We start from the raw sequence: 19,699 nt of genomic DNA, 5'->3' as shown, positions 1-19,699 counted from the left end.
GAAAGAAAGAAAGTAGGAGGTGATGATGTGAGACAGAAGGAAGGAGATGACCGAAAAGAGGTTGGTTACAGAGATATACTCAAAGGCAGAACACAGGAGGTTTCGAGAAAGCTTTAAAATGTGACATGGAAGGAGGAGGAGGAGGAACTGGTGTAAAATAGAGCCGAGACTGGATATCGTCTATATACATTTAGCAGAGCCTTCTGAGAAGAAGGACCGTATCTGTGACGGACAGGACAACCAGCAAGTGAAGACTTCAGCACTCAGGGAATGGTCACACACACACAAAAAACCATGTCTCAAATCGAAAAACGGGCAGACTTTTGAACTTTGGGGACCAACCCTTGTAGACACTGCTGGTTTGGAGCAAGAATCAAGCGAGACACAAACCACTGAGTCCTCAGATGGCATTAAGGAGAAAACGAGGAGATGGTTCCAGGCATGAAATGGGAAGCAGCGGCCAGGTGGAGGCGAAACATGAAAGAACAAGAAAGGAGCTGAGAGAGCAGAGCTACCCCCAAGGTTTCGGTGTCTTCTTGGGGGACTGGGAGGGGGGCTTCTCTGGAGGGCAGGGGACAAAGGGGGTGCAAGGCAGATTTTGGGGAGGTCACATTTCAACCCCTGCCATGAGTCACCTGAAAAATGACTATATATAATATATATATATATATGATATTTTTGTAGTCAGGGTTTTTTTTTCCTATGTAGATCAAGTTGTTAAATATATATATATTTGGGAAAAGTGTATTTTTGAGATTTGATGACTAATAACACCACTTTTTTTGGGGGGGGGGAGTTTCAAGATAATCCTATTCCACTATTGGAATGGCCTGGGAATTGCACAGACCTTCTTAACCCAATGGAAAATCTAGGGAGCCGACTAAAGAAACTTGTTAGTCAGAAGCCACCCAGCAATAAAACCCAGTTAATAGAAGCCATCCTTCAATCTTGGCTTCCCATTGTAACAGCTGCAGAACTCAAAGACTTGGTTCCCTCCATGGGAAGACGTTGTAAGGCCTTAATTCATGTTAAAAGTCACCCAACTAAGGATTAACTGACATGGGGATCATTTTTGTTTATTTCGTTTTTTCTACATGTTTCACTTTTCTTTTTTATACTGTAACTGCTATTCTGATAGCAAATCCTTCCTAAAAGTTATTGCATTACATTCTTGATTAAATTATTTTTCCACTGATATATAATTTTATGGTTCTACTCCAAAAAAAAAAAAAAATGGTGTTATTAGCTAGTTTTAGAAAATGCCCTTTTCCCAAAAGCTTTCCACAATTTTGGCCACTACTGTATATATATATATATATATATATTATTTATTTTATTTTATTAAATTTCTATACCGCCCTTCTCCCGAAGGACTCAGGGCGGTGACCAGCCACAAGATAAAAACACATAAATACAAAAATTTAAAATCAAATAAAAATGAATTAAATAATTTGGCTGAATTTAAAATACCCCGTAATTTAAAACAAATTAAAATTTACATTTAAAAGGGGGAGAGGATTTATAGGTCATTCTTGATTTACGACCACAATTGAGCCCAATATTTCTGTTGCTAAGCGAGACAGTTGTTAAAAGAGCTTTGCCCCGTTTTAAGACCTGTCTTGCTACAGTCGTTAAGCGAATTGCTACGGCTGTTAAGTCAGTAGCACAGTTGGGAAGGTCGGTAGGTCACAAAAAGGGATCACCTGACCCTGGGGTCCTCGAGTTATAACCATTTGTTTAGTGACCGTTCCAAATTACAACAGCACTGTAAAAACAGGTGATGTATGGCTGTTTTTCATACTTATGACCTGTGCAGCACATGATCAGATGTTTGGAAACTGACTCATATTTATGACGGTTGTAGGGTTCCCCCGGGGGTCAGGTGGTCCCCTTTTGCGCCCCCTGACCAGCAAAGTCGATAGGGAAACCAGATTCCCTTAACAACCATGTTACTTACTTCATAACTGCAGGGATTGACTTAAGGAACATGGGAAGAAAAGTCGTAAAACAGAGCAAAAACTCACTCTTGCTCAGCAACATAAATTTTGGGCTCCGTTGCGGTTGTAAGTCGAGGATTACCTGTACAGGTGTTTAACAATTTTATCTTGCAAAAGATCCAGGATTTTAAGCTAGAGAGAGAGGGGTGGGGGGAGGGGGACCCTGCCAAGGGATAGATTTTAACAAATTTGACACCTGAATGTGAACCAAGGGAAGAACAAGGGGAGAAAAAAAAAAAACTAGAAGGAAGGAAGGAAATCAGAGGTGGAAAAGCGGCATGGAAGAAACCTCTAACTCCAATCAATCAATACTCCTCATCAGAAAAAGAAAGGAAGTTGAAATTAGAGGAACTAACATGGCATTACTGGTGGCTGTGGCCGAAACGTCGGGAGAAGACACCACTCCACACTTGGAACATTTGAGCGTGATGCCGTAAAGGGGCACGGCCATCTGACTGCAATTAAAATTAAAAGACTGAAACGAAACAAAACACTTTGCTGGTGAGCACAAACAGAACTGGGGGGGGAGGGGAGAGGTGATAGGGGGGCAGAGGGAGGGAGGGAGGGAGGAAGGAAGGAAGGATGAAAGAAGAGAGAAAGAAAGAAAGAAAGAAAGAAAGAAAGAAAGAAAGAAAGAAGGAAGGAAGGAAGGAAGGAAGGAAGGAAGGAAGGAAGGAAGGAAGGAAGGAAGGAAGGAAAAAAGATATAGGGGAGGGAAGAAGGGAGGGAGGAAGTAGCTAGGGGAAGGGAAGGAGAGAGGAAGGAAGGAAGGAAGGAAGGAAGGAAGGAAGGAAGGAAGGAAGGAAGGAAGGAAGGAAAGAGAGAAATGTGTGAGAAGGAGGGAAGAAATGTGTGAGGGGGAGAGAGGGAAGGAAAGAAGAAAGAAAGAAGAGAGAGAGAGAGAAAGAAAGAAAGAAAGAAAGAAAGAAAGAAAGAAAGAAAGAAAGAAGGAAGGAAGGAAGGAAGGAAGGAAGGAAAGAGAGAAATGTGTGAGAAGGAGGGAAGAAATGTGTGAGAGGGAGGGAGGGAAGGAAGGAAGGAAGAAAGAAAGAAGAGAGAGAGAAAGAAAGAAAGGAAAGAAAGGAAAGAAAGAAAGAAAGAGAGAGAGAGAGAGATAGGGGAGGGAGGAAGGAAAGGAGTAAGTAGCTAGGGGAAGGGGGAGAGAGGGAGGAAAAAGAAGCGAAGAAGGATATTCAACAAAAAGAATAGAAGGAGAAAGTTGAACAAAATGAGAACCCCAACCCAAACACCAGCAGCGAGAGAGAGAGAGGGGGGAGGAGGGAAGGAAGAGAGAAACCAAACAACAGGACAGGGAAGGGTTAACACTCTCAACTTTTAAGATACCAGGCCCAGGAAACCATCAGCCACAACCCCTTCCCCTCTTGCCCAAAGAGGTCTCGGGCTGTGTCAAAGAACCTGGACAGAACCCAGTTGGAAAGTATGGACCAGGCCCCCAAATTTCGAAGCCCTGGCTTTGATAGCTGAACATGATCCAGAAGGTCGAACGGGGACCTTGAAGGTCCACAAAAGAAAATTCTAGAGCAGTGTTTCTCAACCTTGGAAGCTTGAAGATGGATGGACTTCAACTCCCAGAATCCCCCAGCCAGCAGCGCTGGCTGGGGGATTCTGGGAGTTGAAGTCCACCCATCTTCAAGCTTCCAAGGTTGAGAAACACTGGACTAGAGCTTAGCTTGGCCCATGACTCCCATCTTGCTTTGGTGTCACATGGCTTATTTAAACCAGATCTACATAGCAAGACCACGAAGATCCAAGGTGTCTTCCGGACTGGCCAAAATCAGCTAGTCTTCCGATGTACGGCCACAATTGAGCCACCCAAATATTTTTGTCGCCAAGTGAAACACTTCTGAAGTTAATTTTGTCTCGCTTTACGACCTTTCTTGCCACGGTCGTGACGCGAATCGCTGTTGTTGTTAAATGAGTCAAATTGTCGTTAAGCGAATCTGGTTTTCCCCCTTGACTTTCCTTGTCAGACGGTCCCAACAGGGGATCATGTAACCTCAGGATAGGGCAACCATCATAAATAGCAGCTAGGGGGAGAGAGGGAGTGGGGAAGTAAAGAAGGGAGGTGTTAGGAAATGGTTATTTGTCTAACTAGTTGGTCAGGCAATATATAAACCAACAAGGTATGTTTGCAGTCCGAAAGGTATTATATTGCTTTAAGACTGTATTGCATCATCCTGTATCCTGATTGGCTAAGCTCTGTAGCCAATGTACTTAAGGGAAGTCAGGATCATGGCTTGTGTGGATACTACACCATTTTATCTGCTTATTTGCTGTAACTCTGTACCTGATCTCTCTGCATAATCACTGTTTGATCATAGCTACATGTTGTTTTCTACTATTTATTGAATGTTTTGATATTGAACTTGTTCCTGTTTGAAACTCAAGAAGAACTGTTTTATTGTGTATGACTACAACTGGTAAGAAGACTTTGTACTTGAAATATCCCTGGATTGATCTTTTAACTCTCGTCTTATCTGTGTATGACTTGGATTGTTTTTAAATTTTGCTTTACTTTTTTCTAAAAGTAAAAGACTACAACAACTCAGTGTGTTTGTATGTTGACTGTGATTGTTCACAACCACTCCCAGTCGCTTTTCATGTATTTACTCAAAGGGTACTCTGCTCAATAACACGCAACATTGGTTATACAGTAAGTCAAGAATATCCTTAACAGGAGGGACGGAGGGAGGAGCTGGGGAGAGGGGGAAAGGAAGGAAGGAGAGGGAGGAAAAGCATCTGAATTTTGATCACATGACGCCAGGGATGCAGCAATGGTCATAAGTGTGAAAAAGGGTAATAAATAGTTTCTTCAGTGATGTTGTAACTTCGAACGGTCACTAAACAAAGTGTTGTAAGTCAAGGACTACCTGAGGTAACCCTCCACTTACGACAGTTCATTTGGTGACTGCCCAACATTACAACGGCACTGAAAAAAGTGACTTATGACCATTTTTCACACTTACAACCATGGTCGCGCTCCCTGCAATCATGTCGATCAACATTCAGAGGCAATTATGACAGTCGCAGTGATCCCCGTTTACGACCTTCTGACAAACAATGTCAATGGGGAAGCCTGATTTGCTTAATGATGATTTGACTCATTTAAAACCTGCAGCGATTCACTTAGCGACGGTGGCAAGAAAGGATGTAAAACGGAGCAAACTCACTCAACAAATGCTTCCCTTGGCAATGGAAATTTTGGGCTCGATTGTGTTCATACAGTACACCCTGTTTCGTTTGGTGCCATGGATAGTTATGTTAGGAAATGATTTTACCTAACTTGTTGGGTTGGCAATATATAAACCATAAATATAGCTTTAAGACTGCTGTGTTGCAGTATTGCATCATAGTGTGTCCTGATTGATTAGCTCTGTAGCCAATGTCCTTAAAAGGGAACTAGAAACCTGGTTTGTTTCTCTTTGCTTCTCTTTGCTAATATCTTTGCTGTTTGTTGTGTTTGCTACTGTTTGCAGATATAGAAGAACTGTTAATCGTGTATGACAACAACCACTGGTAAGAAGACTTTGTTATTGGGCTATCCCTGGACTATTGTTTAACCATCTACTGCTTTATATGTGAATGACTTGGACTGTTTATTGGACTGTGCCTTATTACTATTTCCTGAAAGTAAACACAACTCAGTGTATCTGTGTATTGGCTGTGTTATTCCTAACAACTCTCAATCGTTTTTCATGTGCACACCCTTGCTACTCAAGGGTTGCTCTGCGAATTCCTCAACAAGTTACACCTCTTGTAAGCTGCTTCCAAAATTTACTCCCTTCTTACTTTCCAACGTAGTTTGAGGGGAAAAAAAACAAAAACCCCCTCCAGGCTGAAGTTTACCAGTTCAGTAACCAGGGATGACACGGCTCTTAACCCCTCCAGACATCATCATGTTCTGCCCACAAGTTCATTTGCACATTGAAAAGCACAACTTTTAAGCAGGTTCACAAGCGAGCAACGAAATTAACGTAACGGGAAGCCATAAAAACAAAAACAAAAACAATCAGTTCCCTCCCCTTTCCTAAAGCATCTGCATTTTCAGCATCTATTCAGCACAGTCGATAACCAGCAAAACCAGGATTTAATTTAAAGGTTTTGGTGATATTTTAGTGGGACAACGTTGCCCATAACGCAATTCTGGAACTATGCGTCTTTGAAAACAATGGGTTGGTTCTGGGATGAGCCTGGGATAACCCAGGTTGAATCTGCACACTAAATTCTGCCTTAGTTCCTGTTCCTTTGGTCTCCCCATTTAATATGAAGGCATTTGCAAATTTAATGTATTTTTCAGAGTACTGCCTCCCCTCAAAAGTGGGTGAAAATTTTAATGCATCTTATAGACTGAATACGGGTCTGATTTTGGCCTCCAGAACTCTCCACGCATCCCATTTTCACCCCTCCAGAGCCCAGAAGAACTCTGCAGGCCAAAAATGGGCACATTTTTGGTGGAAAATCGGCACATTTTTGGGATTCACAGAGGATTCGGGAGGCCAAAACAGGCCTGTTTTTTTGGCCTGCAAAGTGCTTCTTGGGCAAAAACGGGATGCGCGGAAGCCAAAAACTATTTTTTTTTCTTCCTCTAAATCTAGGTGCTTCTGATAGTCTGAAAAATACGGGTATATTAAGATTGTGGCTTGTATTGCAGAAGCATTAAATGCAGCGGTGGGTTCCAACTGGCGTTACCACCGGTTCTCTTCGTGCATGAGCTTTACGCGTGATCGCTCCGCACAAGCTCCGCACAAGGTTTCTGCCCAGCTGAGGTGCGGCAATCCACTCTGTCGCGCCTATCAGCTGGGCTAAAAAAGAAGAAATAAAGGTAGGAATAACGTGGGGGCAGGCGGGAGGGCCCAGCTCCCAAACAAAGAGAACCGGTTCGGTGACGTCACATCGTAACCGCTACCGGCTCGGCTGAACCGGGCCAAACCGGTAGCAACCCACCATTGATTAAATAGCACATGGAATCAACCTGCCCTAAATAGCACCAATGATTCAGGAATCATGTTCAGAAGAAACTTTCCAGATTTTGAGTTGGTTCCAGAAAAGAAACTTAAGGTGCCTTGGTTCACCTTGGGAAGGCTTTAAGAAGCATTTTTGTGCTTGAAAGGCTAGTGATGTGAAATAGGGGTGGGTGAGTGGGATATCTCAAACATCTTTGCTGCTACACAATGTTTGCAATCTACAAGGAAGCCTAGCTCCTAGCTATATCTCATTCGGTGTTACTCAACCTCGGCCATTCTAAGATGTGTGTCAGCCCTGGAGGCCATCTTTCTCTTTGGATCTTCAGGGCTGCCACACTTAGTGCTGTGGGAAACTGGGAGGGGGGAATTGCATGGAATCGGAGAGATATCTAGCCATAATAACATTTTTTTCTCTGGGAGTCAAGGACATCCTGCCCTGAACCTGGAGTGGCATGACTGGGAGGCATCTCCAGTTGGGACGGTGCATTGATTAGACCATGTGATGGACATGGGAAGGGACTTGGACTTTCTTTTGAGTGGGAAGAACCTGGAAGTTTTCAGATTCGGGTTTTCCGAGATGTGCCAATATGACATCCCTAATAAAATGGAACTTTGAGGAACTTCTAGCCTCGGAGTCTTCTTTCATTGGGGTGTTAACTTGGAACCCTGGCAATGTGTGGACTTCAACTCCCAGAATTCCACAACCAGCAAGGCTGGGCTGAATTCTGGGAGTTGAAGTCCATGCAGAATAGCCAAATTTGAGAAACACTGGTCTACTGCCTTCCATTCCAATCATCTGGAATTGAGTAGAGTAAGCAGAACTGATCCAGCTACAGTTCCACCCAAACACAAGATCAATAGAAGAGAATATTTGTAGCTCAGTTTTGAATTGTGGGGTCCTTGGTGATCTCTGAGCATGGTGGGTTTTTTTCTTGCAGACATTTCATGACTAAACTAGGGAACATCCTCAGTACCTTAGTTTGATAACGAAAACTGTCAAGCTCAAAGACCCTCAAAGGTGATCATTCTTCTGCCCTAAATGTCATCCTCTATGAAACCAGAAACGGTATTCTGGCCAACGTTGATGGTCGGTTGGGCATCTTTTGGAAGGAGAGTCACAATTATGCTAGAAGATCTCAAACTTGGATTGATTGCAGATCTCCCTATGATATCTAAGAACACAAGCCAAGGCTTCCTCAGAAACAAGAGTGAAAGTAGACCATTCTAGTTCCTCTAAATAGTGAAATGGAAGGATATCTTTACTTTAGATGTGGGCAATTCATCATCTTATCTTCATCCAGAGACACATCATTGTCCCTGTCTCATATATTCTTGATGCTCAGGTCAGTTTAAGAACCCAAAGGTGCTTTTTTTCAGGAGGCAACTGGACTTTCTGGTTTTTCTTTGAAGATGTTTCGCTTCTCATCCAAGAAGCTTCTTCAGCTCTGACTGGATGGTGGGGGATGGAAGGATTGATACTCCTTGCAGACAGCTGGTCATTTGCATCCTTTTAGAGAGTTGTTGAGGCCACTTGGAGGTTTAACTGTGTCCTCGGGATCATCTGAGTAGTGAAGGTAGTTGTGGAGCCTCCTTGGAACTCCTGAAAGGACCATGTTGCAGAAAGGAGACAGGTGATGTTGTATCCCTCCCCCTCTGTTGAGAGAGGGCTGTTCAATTTGGACATAGATGGCCTCTTCGAGCCCTCTTTCAAACCAGTGCTCCTCTCTGTCCAAAACGTGGTCTTTGCTGTCTTCAAAAGAGTGGCCTTTGTCTTTGAAATGCAGATGGACTGCTGAATCTTCTCCTGATGGGTTTCTTCTCCTATGTTGTGCCATGCGCTTATGAAGTGGTTGTTTTGTTTCCCCAATGTACAGATCGCCCATGGCTCACTGCATCATACTGCATATACTATGTTGCTCAGTTTGTGTCTGGGTGTTTTATCCTTGGGGTGGACAAACAAAACCTCCAAGTGGCCTCCATGTCTCTCTAAAAGAATGCAAATGACCAGCTGTTTGCAAGGAGTATAAATCTTTCCATTCCCCACCATCCAGTCAGAACTGAAGGAACTTCTCGGATGAGAAGCGGAACGTCTTCAAAGAAAAACCAGAAAGTCCACTTGCCTCTTGAAAAAAACACCTTTGGGACAACCATGACCTGGATGACTGAGAATCTCTGTAGACATACAGTATATGAGGTTTGTGTTGCATTTATGCCTTTTTAACAAATCACACCGGTGGTGTCACTCCATGCTCCTTCCATGCCACAAGTCAAAATAAGGTGCTCAGAGGGCTGGTTTTCTTTTTCCAAATCACCATTTATCTCTTGCCATAACATTCCTGCCTGGTTATCGACAGTGACTTTGAAAAATATCTACATTAAATATATACTTTTTGATGGGTTTCTTAGAGGAAGGATTGATAGAACGCCTACCCTGCCCGTTCCTTCAGTTTCTTATCTGTTATTCCATCTTTGGATACAAGTTTGTTAAACACCAGAATGCCAATAACCATGTTTACCTGTTGGAAGAGAAACAACAGAAAGGTTGACTTGGAAACCTGGTCAGGTTTGATGCATAAAGTCCTCCAGATCTTCCCCAGCTGCTTAGCCTAACACTGCTGGAGAAGAAGACATCTGAGTCCCAGCTGGTCAGAGGACCCGAAGCATTTTTGAATCTCAGCATCATTTTTTATGATGAATGTTTGGTGTCTGAGACAACAAACATCAGAGCCCAACCAATATATATATATATATTTTTCAGGAGAGTTCCAAAGAATACTAATTGGCAGATAAACACTGTGTGTTTGTATTTGTGTGTGTGTTTGTAGGAGTTGTGTATTTCTTTGGGTAAAGGGAGGCTTTTTGCATCTGGCTAACTTCGCTCATGTCCTAGAACCTGGATGTCCAAGCTTGGCAACTTTAAGACTTGTGGACTTCAACTCCCAGAATTCCCCAGTCGGCCAATATGCAGATTATAACCAAATATAGCAAGGAGACCTCTGTAACTTGCTCATATTACCAAATAAAGAAGCCAAACCAAACCATCTCATATCAAAATGGAGATGGCCTCTTCATTGAAGGGCTCAGATGCTGAACCTGGCCACCTGATGTCCTAGCTAGCAGATGCCTTCACCCAAGATGCAAAGTTGGGTTTAATTTTGATCTTGGTTAGTTTAGGGTGCAGTCACAGTTCGTTGGAGTATTTTAGGGATCGGGGCTCATGCTAAACCCCAGAAAACAGGTTGGTAATAGGAATAAGCTACAGTGGTCTCCTTGCGATTCTTGGTTATAATCAGGGCTGGGATTCAGCCAGTTCGGACCAGTTCGGGCGAACCGGATGTTAATTTTAATCGAGAAATGCCTACGGAGCCTGGGGAGGGCAAAAAAACAAGCCTACCAGAAGTACTGGAAGTCCAAAAATGGGCCTATTTCCAGCCTCCGGAGGGCCTCTGGAGCCCAGGAAAGACCATTTACGCCCACCCAGAGGCTTGAGGAAAGCCTCCAGAGTCTGGGGAGGGTGAACCCCCCCCCCATGGTGTAGGAGGCCGAGTAGGCCACACCCACCAGGGCCATGCCCCCCAGCAATCGGGCAGAGAACCGGTTGCTAAAATTTCTGAATCCCACCCCTGGTTATAATCTGTATATTTACTGGCTGTGGAATTCTGGGAGTTGAAGTGAGCCGCAGTGGCGCAGTGGTTAGAATGCAGTACTGCAGGCTCCTTCTGCTGACTGCTGGCTGACTGCAATTTGGCAGTTTGAATCTCAACAGGCTCAAGGTTGACTCAGCCTTCCGTCCTTCTGAGGTCCCAGATCTGGGTCTGAGGACCCAGATTGTTGGGGGCAAATATGCTGACTCTGTAAACTGCCTAGAGAGGGCTGTAAAGCAGTATATAAGTCTAAGTGCTATTGCTATTGCTAAGACTTAAAATTGCAACAGTTGGAGCCTTCTTTCAAAGAGCCACCCCAAGCATATTGCTCAGAAGACTTCTTGATAGCCTTTATGTTATTTACGTTCATTTATTTTACTAGTTGTACAATAGCTGGAACCCTTCCAGCTTGGCCTCTTTGTAGCTTCATACTGAACACATGTTAGACCTATCACCAAAATCTAGCAAGGGAAATAAAATTACAGCTCATTTCTTCTCTTGCATTCCAGGGGAAATCATTTCCCAATAATCTAGGCCTTCCATTTATACCCCCTGCTTAATTTTCTCAACCGATGTTTTCTCTCTGAAGGTATATTGCCACCGACCCTGGAGGCTCTATTTAATTAACATAAGCAATAGCGTTCACAGGACCGCTATCTTCTGCGATGCCTTTAAAGGGATCAAATTAAACTTTGTCCTAGTTTTATTTAATTTTATGTGAAATGATAGATTGCTGGAAATCATGGTTGTAGCTCCATTCAACAATCTTTATTTTAAAAAAATTAAAAAGTAGCCAATTATGGTTAATAATTGGCATTTAGCTAGAGATATGATACAATTTGGTTTTGTGGTTGAAAAGAGACGGGCTTAATGACAAATATCTTGATTACCTCCAAAACACGTATCCATCATTCTAAATTCTAAAAAATTCCCATCAATAAAAATGTATTCCTTCTCATCATAAGATTGCTGAGATTTAAAAAGGTTTCACTTTTGCTGGGTGAATTCAGACAACAGAATGACAAGAATTGGAAGGGACCTTGGAGGTCTTCTAGTCCAACCCCCTGCTCAAGCAGGAGACCCTATCCCATCCCAGATAAATGTCTAATCCCTTCTTGAAAGCCTCCAAGGATGGAGCACCCACGACTTCCGAAGGTGAGCCATTCCATTGATTAATTGTCCTCACTGTTGGGAAATTTCTCCTTAATTCTAGATTAGATATCTCCTTGACAACATTGTCCTTGGTTTGGATTGTAGGTTATCCCCCTCTTCTCTGCGAAAACTCTTTAAACGTTGGAAGTCGGCTATCAAGACATCTCTGGTCCTTTTCTTTGTTAGAGTAGACATTCCCAGTTCCTGCAATCATTCACTGGATGATTTAGCCTCTGGTCCCCTAATCATCTTTGTTGCTCTTCTCTGCTCTTTTTCTGTTCTTATCCCACCCAATTTAAAAGAAAAGGGAAAAAAAAAAACACCAACATTTTCAAATTTACCCATGGCATTTCCCGTTCTGGATTAATCCAGAATTTTAAAAATAACCTTAGTTTAATCTCAGAGGCTGCCACAAAGAAGAGGGAGTCAAGCTATCCTCCAAAGCACCTGAGGGCAGGACGAGAAGCAATGGGTGGAAACTAACCAAGGAGAGAAGCAACTTAGAACTAAGGAGAAATTTCCTGACAGTGAAAACAATTAATCAGTGGAATAACTTTCCTCCAGATGTTGTGGATGCTCCAACACTGGAAGTTTTTAAAGAAGATGTTGGATAACCATTTGTCTGAAGTGGTGTAGGGTTTCCTGCCTAAGCAGGGGGTTGGACTAGAAGACCTCCAAGATCCCTTCCAACTCTGTTTATTCTATTCTATTCTATTCTATTCTATTCTATTCTATTCTATTCTATTCTATTCTATTCCATTCCATTCCATTCCATTCCATTCCATTCCGTATTTTATTATTCTGTTCTGTTCTGTTCTGTTCTGTTCTGTTCTATTCTATTCTATTCTATTCTATTCTATTCCATTCCGTATTTTATTATTCTATTCTATTCTATTCTATTCTATTCTATTCTATTCTATTCTATTCTATTCTATTCTATTCCATTCCATTCCATTCCATTCCATTCCGTATTTTATTATTCTATTCTATTCTATTCTATTCTATTCTATTCCATTCCATTCCACTCCACTCCATTCCATTCCATTCCGTATTTTATTATTCTATTCTATTCTATTCTATTCTATTCTATTCTATTCTATTCTATTCTATTCTATTCTATTCATTCATTTTATTTTATTTGGTTAAATTTATATTATTTAACCAAATAAAATATTTTATTTGGTTAAATATTCTATTCTATTCTATTCTATTCTATTCTATTCTATTCTATTCTATTCTATTCTATTCTATTCTATTCTATTCTATTCTATTCTACTCTACTCTACTCTACTCTACTCTACTCTACTCTACTCTACTCTACTCTACTCTATTCTATTCTATTCTATTCTATTCTATTCTATTGGACTTCTACTTTCCATGAGGGCTTAGTTCATCTTGAGAGGAAAGCAAAGATCCTAGAGCATGGGCTTTGCAACTTTTTCAGAATTGTGTAAGACATAGATAAGAGAGAGGGGAAATATTCAGAAGGGGGGGATGTCATATACCAAAACCACAGCAGCCGCCGGTCCCACGAAGGCATAGAGCAGGCCTCCCTCCAAAGAGAGCCAACAGCTAGGCAAGGAAGAAGAAGAAAAGGAGAATTTAGCATATGCAAAGGAAAATGATGGAACTCATGAGATGCAACGCGGAGAAGACTGGCTAGAGAATAAGCGATGATTCCTCAATGGCAATGGCTACCCGTTATCAAATCTGAATTACTCCTATTGCTGGACAGAAAGGGAAAGGAAGAATTGCTTACTCACTAGTTCCCGGTGCCGTAGCCCTTGGCTTTAGTAAATCCCACAGAGATTGCAACCACCAAGGCTGGGAGACCTAAAGAGAATCAGTTAAAACGTCATGAGACACGATTAAAACAATAATAATAATTGCAGAAAGATTTGTTGAAGCAGAAAATAATTTTCCTTGAGAAGAACAATCTCTACTTCTTCTATCACCTCTTCTAAATCCGTTTTGCCCCTTCTTGGTATGGATGGACGGATGTAAGTTACTGTTCTGACCCATCCTTAGGAGAAGCAAGAAACAGACTCCTGGTCACGAGTAACCCCTCTTTATTTATCTCCTGTGAATTAATGGCATTCACACAACAAAAAGTCCAGGCCAGAGTCCTTCAAGGAGTTAACTGCCAGTAACAGACCTTATCAGTTCTTTGAGATAATTGCCAGGCCGGGAGTTCCCAGCTGCAACGCGGTAAATAAAGTTCTGGCAAGCAGTCTCTGTGGCACGAAACACAATGAGCAAAATCTTCAGAAATACGAACGGTTGTCTCCTACGACCACCACTTCCCTTTCCTTCTATTTATTCCCCAGCCACAGAGGGCCCATTCAACGTCCATGTGTGCTTTGCTTCCCGAGTCGACTCCTTGTCCTCCATTGTTCTCTCCTAACAGCTCTGCGCATACGGGCATCTGGAACAGGCCCCAGCTGTTCTTCCTCCTCCCCACTTATCTCAGCTTCCGAAGGCAGCTGCCTCTCCGGTGGCTGGGAAATGTTGGACGGCCCTGGCTCTACCTCTGCGTCTGACGCAGAGCATCCATCAGAGCCTTCCCCAGACTCCAGAGCTGGCCCAAGTTCCTCCCCAACCTCCTCATCATCCGCCATAGCACCACTGGCAGCTGGTGGGTCATAACCGTTACAACCAATACTGCCTAAAATTACGTTGCTAAGTGAGACATTTGTTAAGTGAGTTTTGCCCCATTTTACGACCTTTCTTGCCACAGCTGTTGTGAATCACTGTCGTTGTTAAGTCAGTAGCCCGGTTGTTAAGTGAATCTGGCTTCCCCATGGATTTTGTTCGTCAGAGTGTTGCAAAAGGGGATCATGTGTCCCCCGGGACAGTGCGACTGTCATAAATATGAGACAGTTGCCAAGCATCTGAATTTTCATCATGCGACCACGGGGATGCTGCAACGGTCGTAAGTGTGAAAAATGGTCACAAGTCACTTTTTTCAGTGCTCTTGTAGCTTCGAACAGTCACTAAATAAACTGTTGTAAGTCAAGGTCTACCTGTATGTTATGTTATGTTATGTTATGTTATGTTATGTTATGTTATGTTATGTTATGTTATGTTATGTTATGTTATGTTATGTTATGTTATGTTATTTTTTTTATTATTTTATTTTATTTTATTTATTTTTTTATTTTATTTTATTTCATTTCACTGTACTTTATTTTATTTTATAATTTTTTTATTTCATTTCATTTCACTTCATTTTATTATTTTATTTTATTTTATTTTATTATAAACTTAGGAAATTTTAGAAAATTTTATTTATTTTATTATAAACTTAGGAAAGACCTAAGTCTTTCCCCTTTTTAAATGGAAATTTTAAATTTGGTTTTAAATTATTGGGGTTTTAAATTTGTTCAGCCAAATTATTTAATTCATTTTATTTTATTTTAAAGTTTGTGTTTATATGTTTTATTCTATGGCTGTTCATTGCCCTGAGTCCTTCGGGAGTAGGGCGGTATATAAATTCAATAAAATAAATAAATAAATAAAATAAATTATTCTTTTATTTTATTTTATTTTATTTTATTCTTTTATTTTATTTTATTATTATATTTTATTTTATTATTATTTTATTTTATTTCATTTCACTGTACTTTATTTTATTTTATAATTTTTTCACTTCACTTCACTTTATTTATTTTATTATTTTATTTTATTTTATTTTATTTTATTTTATTTTATTTTATTATTTTATTATTTTATTTTATTTTATTTTATTTTATTTTATTTTATTTTATTTTATTATTTTATTATTTTATTATTTTATTTTATTACTTTTTAAATGTATTTGCCATCCGTCTCGTATCCAATGACTCTGGGCAGCTTACAACATAAAAAAAAACATTGAAAAATGTTTTTAAAAAACCCCATAGCAGTTACAAAACATGAACAGATGTTAGGATTATGAACTGTGGGATTTTCAGTCAACACAGCACTGATTCGCGCTGTCTGGAGATGGCAGGAATTATAATTATCTTGAGAATAGATTTTTGTGCCGAATTGGGAAAGCTGCCTTAAATGACAAAAGCATAAGGCTTCCCACTATAATAATTAGTTAATTCCTAGAGCAATCAGCTTTGGGATAATTCAAATAATTTACAGAGGAAATGGAATGAAAAAAGGGCTTGAGACTTTAGGTATTTGTGACCAGTATCTTGTCTCTTTTTAACCATCCTGAGGATACTGTGGGACATATCCATGGAGGTTTTTTTAGTTATAGTGTCCTTGGTGCTCTCTGAGCTTGGTTGTTTGCTTGCAGACATTTCATTACCCAGCTATGTAACAGTATCAGTGTTGGTGAGTATGGTGTTTGCTCTCTGTTTATATACACTAGCTCGTCCTGCCCGTAGGAGGATTTGTAGGAGTATGGTTTTCTCCTTGATAGGCTCTTAATTAGAGGATTTTATTTTTCTTGATTGTTTGTCTGGGGCTAATCCCTGCTTATCTGGATGTTAGCTGCTGGAGATGATGTGTTCTTGTTGTTTGCCTCCTTCTTGGGTTTTTTACTGTCTCCTTCAAATAGTGTGTAAATGTGGTTTATCCCTATGTGTCTACTGATGGCTGATTTGTCTGGGTGCCAAACTTCCAGGAATTCCCTAATATTTTTTGGACGTGGTTTGGCCTTGGATTCTCATAATTTTCAAGCTGAAACTATGCTTGAAGCTTTCAATTTTTTTGTGAAGTTGGGAAGGGCCAGAATTAGCAAAAGCACCCACGACAGCAGTAACCACATAAGCTAAACACTAAGATTGAAACACTCAGACTTCAAGCAAACAACCAAGCTCAGAGAGCACCAAGGATTCCACGGTCCTCCTCTTCCTCCTCTTCTTTACAAACACCACTCCCTAGCACTGAGGATGTTATCACTTGAGTAATGAGATGTCTGCAAGAAAACAAGCAAGCTCAGAGAACGCCCAGGACCTCCCAGCCCCCCTCCTCCTCCTCCTCTTCTTCTTCTTCTTCCTCCTCCCCCTCCTCCTCTTCCTCTTCCTCCCCTCCTCCTCCTCCTCCTCTTCCTCCTCCTCCTCTTCTTCTTCTTCTTCTTCTTCTTCCTCCTCCTCCTCCTCTTCCTCCTCCTCCTCTTCTTCTTCTTCTTCCCCCCTCCTCCTCTTCCTCCTCCTCCTCTTCCTCCTCCTCCTCTTCTTCTTCACCTCCTCCTCCTCCTCCTCTTCCTCCTCCTCCTCTTCCTCCTCCTCCTCTTCTTCTTCACCTCCTCCTCCTCCTCTTCTTCTTCCTCCTCCTCCTCCTCTTCTTCCTCCTCCTCCTCCTCCTCTTCTTCTTCCTCCTCCCCCTCCTCCTCCTCCTCTTCCTCCCCTCCTCCTCCTCCTCCTCCTCCTCTTCTTCTTCCTCCTCCTCCTCCTCTTCCTCCTCCTCCTCCTCTTCCTCCTCCTCCTCCTCTTCCTCCTCCTCCTCCTCCTCTTCCTCCTCTGTGCAAACTCTACTCCCTTCTAGCACTGATGATGTTACCTAGTTTGGTAATGAAACATCTGCAAGCAAAAAAATCAAGCTCAGAGAGCAACAAGGACTCCACGGTTGAACTCCAGGTATTCTTTTCTGGTGAAAGCATTCTTAGTTTCATCACGGACATGGTTTGCCATCAGTTTATTTCTGGACATGTTTTCCCCCAAAAAACTTCCCAATTGGACTCAGGGCTCTAACATTTAAAAGGTCTCTCATGTAAGGACTAACTAGGTTCAACCTTGCTAAAGCTTTTCAGCAGTGGTGAAATGCTCCCGGTTCGGACCGGATCGCTCGATCCGGTAGCGATGGCGGCCGATGGTTCAGAGAACCGGTAGCAAAAATCCCTGTGCTCCCCCCACCATGCTCAGTTGAGTCGCACAATCATCAGAGGCTTTTTTTTTCTTTTTACTTTTAAAAGCATTTTTTCTACAACCTCTTCCGACAAAAAAAATGCTTTTAAAAGTAAAAAGAAAAAAAAAGCCTCTGATGATCGCGCAGCTCAGCTGGGATCGTCAGAGGCTTTTCAAAGCATTTTTTTCTGCAACCTCTTGGCCGAAGAGATGGTAAAAAAAACATTTTGAAAAGTCTCTGACGATCCCAGCTGAGTTGCCTGATCGGCAGAGAAGCTTTTCAAAGCATTAGAAAAAATGCTTTGAAAGGTTTTTTTTTTAAAAAAAGGTGGCCATGCCCACCCAGTCACATTACCCCACCTACCCACCAAGCCACGCCCACAAAACACATTTTACATTTCACCCCTGCTTTTCAGAGTCAGTCAGAGTGTACTGGATGCTTCTATCTGCTAATGATGTCGAAATAGAAACAAACAATAGAGTCCTCGACTTACGACCACAACTGAGCCCAAAATTTCACTCGCTAAGCGAGACAGCTGTTAAATGAATCTTGCCCCATTTTACGACCTTCCTTCCCCCCGTTAAGTAAATCACTGCATTTGTTCAGTTAGTAACACGGTTGTAAAGTGAATCTGGCTTGCTCATCGACTTCGCTTGTCACAAGGTCGCAAAAAGGGGATTGCGTGACCCCTGGACACTGTGACCATTGTAAATTTGAGTCCGTTTACAAGCATCTGAATTTTGATCACAGGTCTACGGGGTCGTAAGTGTGAAAAACTGTCGTAGGTTGCTTTGCTCAGTGCTGTTGTAACTTGAAACGGTCGCTAAATGAACTGTTGTAAGTCGAGGACTACCTGTAGGAGAACGAAAACATGTTATGTTATGTTATGTTATGTTATGTTATGTTATGTTATGTTATGTTATGTTATGTTATGTTATGTTGCGATTTACATTGATATTGTTCCTGATTGCTTATTTGTACCCTATGACTATCATTAAGTGTTGTACCTTATGATTCTTGATGAGCGTATCTTTTCTTTTATGTACACTGAGAGCATATGCACCAAGACAAATTCCTTGTGTGTCCAATCACACTTGGCCAATAAAGAATTCTATTCTATTCTATTCTATTCTATTCTATTCTATTCTATTCTATTCTATTCTATTCTATTCTATTCTATTCTATTCTATTCCATTCCATTCCATTCCATTCCATTCCATTCCACTCCACTCCACTCCACTCCACTCCACTCCTTATTCTATTCTATTCTATTCTATTCTATTCTATTCTATTCTATTCTATTCTATTCTATTCTATTCTATTCCATTCCATTCCATTCCATTCCACTCCACTCCACTCCACTCCACTCCATCCTGTTCTGTTCTGTTCTGCTCTGCTATATTATATTTACACACACATACATGCACGCACAGAGGTATATATACATGTATGTATGTATGTATGTATGTATGTATGTATGTATGTATGTATATTAGCTCAATCTTGTTTAGAACTAGGTTCTGCAAGAGATATTTCGGTAATAAAAATGGCAATTTTTCTTGTCTGATGCCTTTAATTTCTTCCTATCCACAATACCGTTCTTTATCAGTATGTCATTCAATGAGACTTCAAATAAAAGGATTTTGGCCAGAGGCATATTAACTACCCTGGTTGAATCTGGCAGCCGTCTTCCCAGCCGAGCTTTGAAAGGATATTAACTGACAATTAAGCCAGGATTACATGAGGTAACACCAAGAGTAAATAAATTAAAATCCTTTCATTCAATAAAACCAGACAACAGTAAACAATGAGATTCTCCAGAGAAAGAAAACCATTGATTTGGTCGGGTTGTGCGTTAGACCAAGCAAAATATGAAAATCAGTTGTGATTGTCGCACTAGCGATTGCAGTTGGAAAGGAATTTTCTGGGTGTCTTTTCCCCCAAAATTTTCTCCTCAAACCATAGTAATCAACAGCAACACAATTTGTTATATCCTTTCATACACTCAGGAGAGTGTAGAAGAATAATAGAGTTGGAAGGGGCCTTGAAGGTCCTCTAGTCCAACCTCCTGCTTAAGCAG

At 41.3% G+C, this 19,699-nt stretch overlaps 1 protein-coding gene across 8 annotated transcripts in view; it reads right to left on the bottom strand.

Annotated features, from left to right (window-relative positions):
• Nucleotides 1-19,699, bottom strand: part of ADGRB1 (adhesion G protein-coupled receptor B1) — a 387,137-nt gene that overhangs the window by 38,018 nt on the left and 329,420 nt on the right. For 4 of the 8 annotated variants that reach the window (XM_087890962.1, XM_087890963.1, XM_087890968.1 and 1 more), the window contains 4 exons: nt 13,542-13,611; nt 13,284-13,350; nt 9,413-9,498; nt 2,354-2,452 (listed from right to left, as the gene is read on the bottom strand). In XM_087890962.1, coding sequence (XP_087747088.1) covers nt 2,354-2,452; nt 9,413-9,498; nt 13,284-13,350; nt 13,542-13,611 — 322 coding nt within the window. The remainder of the gene's footprint in view (nt 1-2,353; nt 2,453-9,412; nt 9,499-13,283; nt 13,351-13,541; nt 13,612-19,699) is intronic. The other 4 variants (XM_087890966.1, XM_087890965.1, XM_087890969.1 and 1 more) reach the window with 1 other exon arrangement.

This window comes from Pantherophis guttatus, chromosome 3 (assembly GCF_059756535.1).
Source record: "Pantherophis guttatus breed Tessera chromosome 3, ASM5975653v1, whole genome shotgun sequence".
Taxonomy (NCBI): Eukaryota; Metazoa; Chordata; class Lepidosauria; order Squamata; family Colubridae; genus Pantherophis; species Pantherophis guttatus.
Note: the sequence above shows the minus strand (reverse complement) of the source record. Positions and strands in the feature narration are given on the sequence as shown.